The sequence below is a fragment of the Hyperolius riggenbachi genome, chromosome 1 (assembly GCF_040937935.1).
Source record: "Hyperolius riggenbachi isolate aHypRig1 chromosome 1, aHypRig1.pri, whole genome shotgun sequence".
Taxonomy (NCBI): Eukaryota; Metazoa; Chordata; class Amphibia; order Anura; family Hyperoliidae; genus Hyperolius; species Hyperolius riggenbachi.
Window position 1 is genome coordinate 386,828,076 of NC_090646.1, and position 12,853 is coordinate 386,840,928.

A 12,853-nucleotide genomic window follows, 5' to 3' on the forward strand; every position below is an offset into this window, starting at 1 on the left:
AAACTATTTCATATTATTCAGCAGCTATAAGTCTCTATCCATAATCATTATCCTTAGCTAGATTATTTTCAAGATGACTACGTAGTTTACACACTCTTACCTGGAAAGACAGCTTCAATATACCAAGTCATCACTGCATACAAAAGTGTGTCGAAAAGCATCATGAAGCCAGAAGTGGTAAGACTGTATCCATCTTCTTGAAGAGGGCTATCCAATAGGTTGCTCCACTGGACTCCAACACCTTGCTCCTCAAAAAGGGCAAAAACTTCACAGCCAAATCCGAAAGCAACAGGTGACAAAAAGCTCTGCAAAACCAATGTGGAATATTTTAAGGTGGCTGATTTGTGGGATATAATTCTTCTTTCATTTTGACAAAATGGATCAAATATATTAAATTGTACAGTAGACAACTGTTTATTATTTCACTATCAAAGAAGTGGATGGGTTCCGCACAATGTCCGTTGCAAAAATAATGCCTTTATTTAGTATAAGTGAAACACAAAAAAACAGTGGCTATCATGTTTCGGACCTCAATGGTCCTTAATCATAACACAAATTCACACTGCAGTCTAACTCATATACAAAAGACCATTCCAATTAGCCAAAGGACAAACCCACAAGGGGAGGAGGGCGGTTGTTTTGTGTCATCATTTCTACATTCTGCCATATATAGAAAGGTTGTTCTGACATTTATGCATGTATTTATATGTGTAGCCCCTTTTTCTATACTAAATACCATTGTTCCCAGCAGTTTTTGATTGTTATTATTTTTATTTTCTGTACTCCTTGATATACTGTGACCTTTTCTGCGTTCGTTATGCATATTTGTGTTTATTTCCCCTTTTTCATATGCAAAGTCATTGTGTATTTTTATTCATTATGGGTTTTTCCTCTATAATGCTGGTTTCCTCCCCACCGTCCTTCCCAAGTGGGCGTGTTCTTTGGCTAAATGGATGTGGGGGTGGTCTTTTGTATATATGTGTTACACTGCATAGTGCAAACTTGTGCTATGATTAAAGACCATTGTGCATCTGAAAATTGTTAGCCACTGATTGTTTGTTTTTCGCTTAAACTAAATAAAGGCATTCATTTTGCAATGACCATTGTGCGGAACCCATCCACTTCTTTGTCCATGGGCTTGAGTCACCCGGTTCCCTCACTGACCCTGCAGCAAAGGTAGAGCTGATTTCACCTAACGTTCACTACTGCATCATAGTGGAAAGAAATCGAGGCATTCTAAAAACGATACAGGTATAAAATGAAAATCTAAGTGCAAGGAAATACAGAGGCTCTTACAGCAAAAATCTTGAGACTAAATCCAACGTAGTCTTGCCAGGCTACACACAGCACATAGGGCAGGTAAAGAGTAAAGTAGATGATGCCACCACAGGCTGCTGCCAGGTTAGCTCTGGAGAATAATGTGCTGATCAGAAAACATTGTAATATAGTCACTACTCCAAAGATTGACAAGAAAACAAAGACCACTCCTGGATCACTGTATGGTAGGAGGTTTCCCATCTGATGAAAAAAAAAAATGAAAATATTTGTGTAAAAATAATTACAATGTTGCAATAGTAACATGTCTGTATAAGATAATTATATTCTGCTATAGACAATCAACAGTAGCTTGACTTGTGATCAGTATATTGAAATTACCTTCAAGATCAGTACCAAGAGGGCGGCGCTCATCAGGAGTGGAATGAGACTACTAATAAACCAGCTCAGCCACAGAATGCCATTGTCCAGCCCCATAATTCTCATGGTCTCTTTAAGTCGTGCTTCTTTCTCATATACAATACCCTTAATGATTACCGCTACAGAATAGATCCAGGCTAAGGTCATGAACAAGGGTAGTGACCGACTCATAACACGTAGAAATCTGAAAAGGAAAAGATGGAGTCAGTTTAAAGGTCTTCTGCAGATTTACTAAGAAGGATATTACTATATGATGTAAACGTTTCTATTTTACGCCCATTAGGGCTGCTTGGTGACATTTTGCTATGTACTTAATAACTTATTATCACATTGGTCACATGATGGGTCCATTACACAAACATTCTGCACAACACAAATGTAGGAACAATTTTACATGACCCTATTCATTTCAGCACGTATGTATAGAGCCACTGTAGCAGATAAGACCCATCATACTGAAACAGACATGAAATTTCAAAAGATTTAAAAAGTTGATGCTGTGGCTCCCCAACGTTCTTCATAGTTACTCAAGGTGCCACTATAAATGCAAAAACTCCTTCTGCCACAACATTTATTTGGGGTAAAATCCAATCAAAACAAGTTAGTTTAGTAACAGAAGGTATGAATCCTAATTCATACAGTTGAATGGCCAGTGTTCTTAGACATGAAGAAAAATACAACAGTACTCAGTTTTTATTCTATAACAATAATAACTACATTTTGAATGGCTTCTATGGGCAACAGACTACAAAGTCTCATCTAGATCTGTAATCCACAAGCAATGAATTATATGACATTAAGATTAAACGTACATGTCATCAACATAACATGGGTATGGCATCTGCTGGACATAGACTCCTGTCCTCTTCTCTGTACCAGTCTGGAGCCTAATGATTGCCTGCTCAATAACATCCTGCAGGTATGTAAAACCTCCCCAGACGTAACGCATGTCTTCAAATGGATCAGCACGAGGACCTGGATCCCAATATCTAACAGTAAATAAAAAATAAAAATGACAAAATGGAAATTTTAAGCACACTTATTAAATCAGAATAGTGTGAGTAGTATAATAGATGAACAGCAGAATCACAAACAGCAATTCCAGACTAAAATCACACACAGACATCCAACAATTGCTGTTGAGAGTATCCAGTCTGACTAGATTACCGTATATCTGTACAAGTCTTCCCTAGTGTTTGGAAGGTCTCCTTCCTTTCTCCCCCTTTCTCCACAGAATCATATATATGCACAACAGCATGCATCATACATCAGATTATACTTTGCATATCAAATAATTTCTTAAAAATGTACATAGTTTTATATGACATCAGAGCAATATATAGAAAAAAAAACGTATTTTTGTAACAGTTAAGTTAAAAGTTAACATATAATTATCTTCGTATCTAGATGATAATAAAGTACTTGTAGCAAGATATGGAAATAATCTTTTCTGTGAACTCTGGACCTGTGAAATGATATTGGGTGAAGTAAAAATCGATCAATAAAGGAGAGAGTTTGTAAGAACTCACCCATCCTTAATCTTGTTTGTTCTCTCCACATTGTCTATGTCCATGCGGATTTTATATTTGATGTGTTGAGGCAGCACTGTCTCATCTTCAGGCAGCTCTACAAAGACTACACCTGCCCAGAACTTCCTCTCATTTAGAAGTTCCATGGACTTGTCAATAAGACCCTCTTCTGTGTCCACTGGTTCTAACTTGTTCAAGTTGACACACTGAAAAGAGATAATATGCCATTGAGAAAAAGCATGATACTTTACATACACTAGAAAGCATGGAAAAAATGATTCATTTTCAAGCAATCTGCTCACCTCCATGAATCGTGACATGGTCAATACAATACGGTCAGTTTCGTTTAAAGCATCTCTCCAGGTATAAGCTTTTCCACTCTCCTCCTGTGCATCTGCTGGGTCTTTAGCTAGAAATCTGGAGATGTCCTCTGATGTCCAGCCTGTTGAATTTAGCTGGCGATCTAAGAACTGCTTGCTGCCTTTATTGGTCAATAAAGTCTAAAAGAAAAGTTAAATAGTTAATTATATGCATGTTTTATATAGGTATCAATTACTTCAAACTGATTAAACAGTATCCTAGAGTTTTGGAGAAAAAAAAATGCAACTACTATATCAGCTTCTGCTCAAGTTGGCCATACACCTGTCGATCTGCCACTAGATTGACCATAAGATAGATCGCTCTCTGATCGCTGATCGCATGTGATCCGCGAGGGATCTATTGCTTTCCCACACACTGAAACAGATTTCCAATAGATTTCAGCATGAAATCCCAGCTCCACCTCCACCCGCTGAGCCACTTCCCACAGTGTATGTGTCTCCCTCGTGCCCATGGTGAGTGTGGACCTCTCACCTGTCCAATGGAGTAATTTCTGGTCTCCTCCCGTGCCCGGCATCACCGCAAGCACCTGTACCACATGACACCGGCGCATGAAGTGACTTCTCTACATGCGCTGTTGTCACCTGGTAAAGGTGAGGATGCGTGCTGACATGATAGATAGGCCTTCAACAGTCACCATGGACATAGGGGAGGGCATACACTTGGGAGGGCAAAAGCAGGGGAAGTCAAGAAGTCACACACTGTTTCCAATGATGATTGGGTGGCCATGATGTGGCATCCATATATGCCAGATTCAATAATTTTGATCAAATCGGCTGGCTATCGATGCCAAAAATCGAGTAATGTATGGGCACCCTGACACTCATGTAGTGAAATTGTCTGACATAATCGTATTTGAAATGATAAATTCTCTCTAAATGCATTATCCTATAGAATATAACAGGATGAAGCATGTGATATATTTTATCATGTGAATAATAAGTAAATGGTCACAATCATGACTCTGCTGTTTCTTGTTTTATTTTACCGTACACAGTTTACTTTAGCTTGCACAGTAAGCAGAAGTGAAACTCAATCATGTGATCATCACTAGCCAATCAGAGACTGAAAAAACGAGATACCATAATCAATTGATCCCATCCTGATCATAATGAGTTAGCTTCAACAGAGAATGTGGGCAATCAGCACTCACTGACATGGGGCTTTCTTTTTAAGCCAACAGAGTTGCAAAAAATGACAACATATTTTTTTCTTTAACTGTATAATATATTATGGTGATATTTTAGAGAAGGTTCAGGATATGTCTTCTGCACAAAAGAAAATTACACACATGATTATTTATGGTAATATTGCTGTCAGACATCAATAATATTCTATATTTTTAAAACTGGAATTTTAAATGCTTTACCCAATTAACGAGGTTGGAAATGTATACATGCAGTTGACAATATAAATCCACTTAATACACTTATAAACTTTTTGAAAGCCTGCTATGAGTTTAGCAATTCATTTGTCTATAATTAATTCATAAACTATGTACACAAGACATAAAAAAAATCAATTTAGTGGTATACTTCGAGTATAGTAACTTGCTTCCAAATGAGAGCAAAAATGTCTAGCTCTGTCAAACAAGCATGACATAAACTACAATTAGCTGTGCAATTTTATGTATGTCAGGTAGTTATAAATAAATGCTATTATCAATCCATGCAGAAAATACAATCACTGATCTTTAAATTGTATTAGTATAACTCATGTGCTTTTCATTAGTAACCAAGACAACAGTGACCAAAATCCATCATGTACTGGAATTACAAATGCAAAACAGAAAGTTGTGTTCCTGAATGATGAGACATATTTCTTCACTGGGTGGAGTGCAAGACTATCTGATGTAACCAGCTTCCAATAAATATTTTGAACCATATTAACACATTTCTTTCCAGTCTTTTTGTTGATGTTTCTTAAGCTACTGTTTCTTCCAGCACAAATTTTATTATTAAAAATGCAAAATAAAATATAGCTTTCTTTAATTACTCCTAAACGTTTTATCTTATTTGTGTGACTGAATGACTCTAGCTGTCAATGGATGAAACATTTATTAAGATTTCCCATATCTAAAAAGATGCCTTCAGGAGGACTCATTCTTTAATCATCAGTTGTTCCCATATTTTTAAAGAGAAGAGGGAACAGATGGGGCAGATGGGACACTGAGGCATGTTCTCTGTCTCATGACATGCCTCTGTGTCCCCTCACTGCCGATCTCTGCCCCATGACATGCCTCTGTGTCCCCTCACTGCCGATCTCTGCCCCATGACATGCCTCTGTGTCCCCTCACTGCCGATCTCTGCCCCCTACCGCTGCACTATAGCCCCCCGAAATTAGTGACAATATTTGTTTTGCTATCTCGGAGGGTAATGAGAGGAGAGGGTTTCCCTACTCCAAACCCCTACTAGAGGCATTCCTGCAGGCTTTCCAGAGCTGCCATTGGGCAGCTGTCTCTCCCTGGCCATGCCCCCTGCAGCTCCCCTGTCTCCCTGTACGCTGGGAGAGAGAGCTCTTTCTCCTTCCAGTATCGTGACCCAGAGGTCACGAAAGTGAAAGTTGGACATAGCAGGCCTCAGACGGAGAGCAGCGTGGATGGTGGCTACCTGATCCGCCCAGTCCACCGGATCAGGTAGTCTATGGTTTTTTTTAAATATATGAGCCCACCTCTTTAATCTGCTATTTTTCTGCCTAGAGTTTTTTGTTCCCTCTCACTTTTTACAACATTTTCATTGTGGGAGATCATTTACAGGACAATGCTAGAATAAAGGGAAGATAAATCACCAATAATACCTAAAAATCAGTATACTCCAACCGATGCTCTTCTACAGTATGGTTCCAGTATTTTTTTTTAGAATTGCCATGTTTATACAAGTTTTGTTCACCTAAACTGAGCAGTGCTTTTCTAAGCAATGCGAATTCTTCATGATTAGCATTTTTGCAATAGTTATAGAGTCAGTTAACCTGATCACTCTTTATAATCACCAGATGGTATTTGGCACTTGAATGGTGATGAACGTGGAAGCTAAAATCGAGGAGTCTGCAACTTTTGACATCTGTAGCCCTTTGATAGTGGTTTGTAACCACAATGTAAGTCAATGGGTTTTGTAATGCTGCTTTTTTGACTGTCAGTCAGTTACTCCATTCAAGTGACTGGAGCTTCTGATCGCAAGTCTAGGGTAACTGTGGTAGGTGATCAGAGAAGTGAATGGCCTTTTATAAATACTATGACCTCAAAGCAAAAAACTGATTTCCAAACATGGACAAGAAAGAACTGCTAACCAGTTATCTGAGGGGCAGTTGTTTGCAAATAGGCTCCTTTGTTGCACAGTTTCAGCAGCGCTCATTACTCACCCTTATGAGGTCCATTTCCTTTTTACTTTCTATAAAGGTTTCTATCTGTGGTCGAATTTCCTCCCACATCGCTCCAAGATCCCGGAACACACCCAACTCTTGAAAGGTTTTGTTTACCTGAAATAAATCCAGAGTATAGAATAGTTTCAAACACTCTGCAATATCCTGTAATACATGTAGTGTTCCCATTAAACTAACAAAAAAAAGGAAAAAGAAAACATTAAATATGCAACAAATATGCAACAATACACATATTTTGTAAATACAACCTTGTATAATATATATAACACTTATTGAGAGCTTTATTAGGAACACAATACTGATACATGATATGGCCTGCTTTTGCCCTTAACCACTTGAGGACCCACCCTTTACCCCCCCTTAAGGACCAGCCTTATTTTTTGTGATCTGTGCTGGGTGGGCTCTGCAGCCCCCAGCACAGATCATGTTTCATGCAGAGCGATCAGATCGCCCCCCTTTTTTCCCCCCTATGGGGATGATGTGCAGGGGGGTCTGATCGCTCCGGTGGGCAGGCATGTTGCGGTGGGGGGGCACCTCAAAGCCCCCCTCCGCTGCGAAATTCCCCCCTCCCTCTCCTACCTGCTCATCCCCGGTGATCGGGGCTGCACAGGACGCCATCCGTCCTGTGCAGCCAGTGACAGGCTGTCCCCTGTCACATGGCGGCGATCCCCGGCCGCTGATTGGCCGGGGATTGCCGATCTGCCTTACGGCGCTGCTGCGCAGCAGCGCCGTACAATGTAAACAAAGGAGACAAATGTCTCCTACGTTTACATTTAGTCTGCGAGACGCAATCAGCGGCTCGCAGGCTATTCACAGAGACCCGCTCCGTGATCTAACAGGAAACGGCCGCTCGCGCGAGCGGCCTTTCCTGATTAATTAGGGAGGCACCTGGCGACGCACAGTTGCGTCGCTGGTCCTCCAGCTACCACTTTGCCGCCGCACGGTATGAGTGTGCGGTCGGCAAGTGGTTAAAGGAAACCTTAAGTCTGCAAAACAAAATGACTTTTACTCACCTGGGGCTCCCCTCAGCCAACCGCAGCTGAACGGTGCCCTCGCCGTGTCCCTCCGATGCGCCTGGACTCGCCGGCGGCTACTTCCGGTTTGGCTGTCACCGGCCGACAGGCTGGGAACACGGCTGATTAGCCGCGTTCCCGGCCGCAATAGCATTATAGAGGGCGCTAATTCGGCCGGTGACGGCCAAACTGGAAGTGGCCGCCAGCGAGTCCTTGTGCATCGTAGGGACACGGCAAGGGCATCGTTCAGCTGCAGGGGGCTGAGGGGAGTCCCAGGTGAGTAAAAGTCATTTTTCTTAGCAGACTTAAAGAGGAACTCCAGTGAAAATAATGTAATAAAAAAAGTGCTTCATTTTTTACCATAATTATGGATAAATGATTTAGTCAGTGTTTGCTCATTGTAAAATCTTTCCTCTCCCAGATTCACATTCTGACATGTATTAGATGGTGACTTTTTTACTGTGGGCAAGTTATGTAGCTGCTCCTAGCTGTTTTGGCTGTTAGAGACAGCTGTAAACAGCTAATTCCTGTCTGTGAACATTGTTACATTGTGGCAGTTTGCCCAGAGTACCGCGGTACTCAGAGCTTCTTGTGGGAGGGGTTTCAGCACAAAATCAGTCATACAGCGCCCCCTGATGGTCTGTTTGTGAAAATCATTATATTTCTCATGTAAAAGGGGGTATCAGCTACTGATTGGGATAAAGTTAAATTCTAGGCTGGAGTTTCTCTTTAAGTATCCCTTTAAACAGACTCTGTTATTCATGGCAAGGGACTTTGTCCATGTTGACATGATTGCATTGCGCAACTCCCGCTGATCTGTCAACACTTTCATGCTACAAATATCCTATTTTGATACATCCCAAACAACCAGCAGTCTGAACTACTGACACAAGGCAAATCTGGGCATTGGAATGTTGTGGTCGATGCCAACTTCTAACCCTACCATCTGTCTAAGCATAAAGTGAGTTTTATCAGGAGCAGAATATAAGATCCAGCAAATCGGGCTATGCATTTTTCTACTCTTCAACTGCCATGTGAGGGGGACCAGAAACTCTGAAAAAGCTATATGTATGCTGGATTGGTGTGGCTCTGCATAATGTACACGCTATAGGCTCACTATACACCAGCGGTTCTGGTTGTGAGCATAGCTCAAGGGCAAAAAGAGATGGTTTACATATGCAGGAGTGATACATTATGCTAAACCACAGCTGAATTATTTCAAATACCTTCTGTGTTAAGAAGGCAAAATTATATTCAGCTTTGCTTTTTAGTAAGAGGGCTTTTCAGTCTACTTTAGACCCTTATTCTTTCCCAGCGGTTCTGGGTCACCATGAGCTATCTGGGTATTCTGTAACTTACTTTTCTTGACTGACAGGGAAGGAATCCAGCATGGTTTAAGGTATTGAGCACTTTTCTGCTCACCACAGTTGTAAAATGTGGTTATCTGAACTGTCAGCTTGAACTAGACTAAACTCTAGAGAATGATGTGTGTGAGGGACCCAGAATTTCCACAATTATCACTAGTATTCAAACCAGCTGGTCTGACACAAACAATTATGCCCCAATCAAAATCACTGTGGCCGCATCTTTCTCCCGATTCTGGTGTTTGATGTGAACCCTAATGTAAGCTCTTGACCTGTATCTGACTTTATGCATATTCACTTCTCATACGCAATTGGCTACTTAGATAATGACAATAAAAGAGCAGGTGTGCAGCCAATCTACAGTATATAGCTCCAGCCCAAACCAATAAAGGAGGGGCTTTCTTTTCTATAGCTGAGCATTGTATCCAAAGCATAAATAATCTTCCACACAACAAAAGGATAATGTAAACAATTTAATAACAGATATGGGCAGAGGGGCAGAGATGGATCATCCACAAGGCAATCCTAGGCGGTTGCCTAGGTCATGGGGAGAGTCTAGGGTCCTGGTGGGTTCTAGGCCCCACTAAATCTTACTAAAAAAGCCAGGTGGCCATCAGCGCTGGGCAAAAACTGCAGTCTTGCCTCATCTTAATCCATTCTGGATATGAGTAAATTAATTTCTAGGAACCACTGAACAATGACTATGAAAGGAGGTAGCAGATTATACCTCAGTAGGGCTCATAAACTAATGTAACAAAACATAAGATACACTGTTTACACATTCAAAACCTCTGTTCTCTTAATCCCATATATTGTTTAGGATAAAATAGATGCAGGGTAAGGAAAAAATGACTTCATCTGTAAGAATGTAATGAACTGTGTAAGTAACCTAAAAGCATACCAAGGCCAAAAGTAAATGTGACAGTCGCTGCTAAACAAACTAAGCAAGGCATTGCATGACAACAAGTACATGTGATTTCTAACACAAATATACAATACATACATATGTGCACAAGAAAGGACACCTGACAGGATGCAGACAGTGCTGGTAATGTAAAACACCCTGTTCTGTACTGCAAGAGGAAATGTCACCATTGGCAATCCGTACTTTTTAATTTCTAAAATCTGTTCAGTAAGAGGAAGAATGGAAAGGCTGCTGAAATATGTGAATACAAATTCTTCCTAAGGACAACATTCTTTGGCATGTTAGTTCTGGGAAAGAGGCAAACGGACTGAGAGATCCACTACTGCCAATCAGATACATGAGCATTGTCGTATTATTGCATAATGGTAACAGTAACTAACACAGACGTTGTGCTTCTTACCTCTGACATTAACATGCGTGTGGCTGGAGTGTTGGGTGTATAAAGGATTTTGCCAACTAGTAAAGGCTTTAGCGCTCTCCAGATCATTCTGTAAATTGGGCTGGACTCCAGTGTGGTCATCAGTTCATTGCAGTAAGGAGCTAGAGACAGATAACATATGTCAAGGCAATATGTATAAAACATGCTTCAAATTGAAAAGTCTATTTTGTACATAACAACCTATTATATTCATTTTTTTTTTAAAGGGAAATCCACACTTAATATTTTAGGTTTTTGAGTTAAAATCTAACATTAATATTGTATATGAGCCAGGGACTACAGTAGACAATTCTCTGTGCTGCAGTTCTAAGTTATATATACCTCCTAGATCAGGGGTGTCCAAACTCTTTAGGCCAAGGGCAATAACACAGTTTTTAAGAGTGCTGGGGGGGGGGGGGGGGGTCAAACTACCTGAATTAAACACAGTTTTTGCTGATTGCAGTTAGGTACACTATACCCGTGGCATTCTGTCAAATAAACATTTTCCACAGGAAATAACCCATATAGAACATGTGCAGTTAGCACAGTGGCAGCTGCTAATCAATAACTTTTACTGCTGCTGGCATAGTGGTGGCTGCTACTGCTACAGTGGTGGCTGAGGTGAATAAAGGGGGAGGCAGAGAGGCAACAAAAGTTGGCCCCTGCATGCAGCACCACAGCTACGACCGGGCCCCCAGAAAAGGCATGGCTGGCTGCATTTAGCCCCGGGCTGGACTTTGGACATGCCTGTCCTAGATGGATATGGACACTGCACATGCACCTTACTGTATCTATCAGTTCACAAATGAAAGAAATTGTATCTTTGCTGTGGACAGGAAGTAAGCTGAGATATATAACAATGAGAACTGCACCACCAAAGAGCCTCAGCAGTATGAGAAGATAATAGACCGCTCAGTCCACGAGACTACAACTAAACTGTTCGTATTGAGTGGACCTATACTACAAAAGTGACAGCAAAATGTGGCTGCTTTCCGTAAGCAATTTTCTGTTTTATACCCTAGGCGCATGAAGTTCAACAAATAACTTGAATTACTGTATATACTATGTCTAAACGAAATATCCTATGTACCGTATTTTTCGGACTATAAGACGCTCCGGACTATAAGACGCACCCAAGTTTAGAGCATAAAAATCATGAAAAAAAAAATTATACTAAACCTGGTGCGTCCATGGTCCAGGAGCATCTTGTACATGTTCTGCCCCAATTATTGTCCCCCTTGTGCCTTCCTTGTACATCTTGTGTCCTTATTTCCTCCTGTATCCCCCCATGTCCTCCTCTGTCCCCCTGTCCCTGCATACTCTGTCCTCCAGTGGCTTCTCTGATAAAATCACAGAAACGGAAACTATTGCCATTAACTAATTAGCTCCTTTAGCAGCTCTTCAGCTGAGTCCTGTCTATAGCAGCAGGTCGCAAAGAAATCAGCCTCTCAGCTGGCTGGCCACTGGGATGATCGCATCCTAATATGGAGAGGGAAGACAGTGCTACCAGGAGGGTGCCTTGCTGGAGAGATGCTGCTTTTCATTACCAATGCCAGAAGGTGGCTTCCAGCATTCTGTGTCCCTTCCACCTGTCTTTGGCCCCCTCGGGTATCGCTGTCCCCCTGCCCATCATCCACTCTGGTGTACACTGTCCCCCCAACCCCCCCTCTGGTGTCTGCTGTCCCTGCCCATCATCCCCTCTGGGGTACACTGTTCCCCCTCTGGTGTCTGCTGCCCCCCCCCCTCTGGTGTCTGCTGTCCCTGCCCATCATCCCCTCTGGGGTACACTGTCCCCCACCCCCCTCTCTGGTATCGCTGTCCCCCATCCCCGTGACCCCTCTGGTGTCTGTCATCCCCTCTGGTGTACACTGTCCCCCCCCTCTGGTATCGATGTCCCCATCCTCGTGACCCCTCTGCTGTCCTCTGTCCCTTTAAAAAATAGATAACGAGAGCGCTGCAGATTACTAGCAAGTACCGGTATATACACACCGAGGAAAGGGGCCACACATCTTCAGATATCCCTCCTCCACTTCGGTGTCCTTTGCCCCCCGATAGAGAACGCTGAAGGTTACCGGCATGTTTTTTCAGAACACGGGAAGGAGCCACACAGCTTCAGAACGCAATGCCCGATCAGGCAGGGGGCGCTGCGCGAG

At 41.9% G+C, this 12,853-nt stretch overlaps 1 protein-coding gene across 4 annotated transcripts in view; it reads right to left on the bottom strand.

Moving 5' to 3' along the window:
- The window catches only part of ABCA1 (ATP binding cassette subfamily A member 1), a 154,886-nt gene that overhangs the window by 53,403 nt on the left and 88,630 nt on the right, over positions 1 to 12,853 (bottom strand). For all 4 annotated transcript variants that reach the window (XM_068234425.1, XM_068234428.1, XM_068234427.1 and 1 more), the window contains exons 10-17: positions 10,683 to 10,822; positions 6,960 to 7,076; positions 3,527 to 3,724; positions 3,225 to 3,430; positions 2,508 to 2,684; positions 1,657 to 1,879; positions 1,297 to 1,518; positions 101 to 305 (exon numbers count right to left, since the gene is read on the bottom strand). In XM_068234425.1, coding sequence (XP_068090526.1) covers positions 101 to 305; positions 1,297 to 1,518; positions 1,657 to 1,879; positions 2,508 to 2,684; positions 3,225 to 3,430; positions 3,527 to 3,724; positions 6,960 to 7,076; positions 10,683 to 10,822 — 1,488 coding nt within the window. The remainder of the gene's footprint in view (positions 1 to 100; positions 306 to 1,296; positions 1,519 to 1,656; positions 1,880 to 2,507; positions 2,685 to 3,224; positions 3,431 to 3,526; positions 3,725 to 6,959; positions 7,077 to 10,682; positions 10,823 to 12,853) is intronic.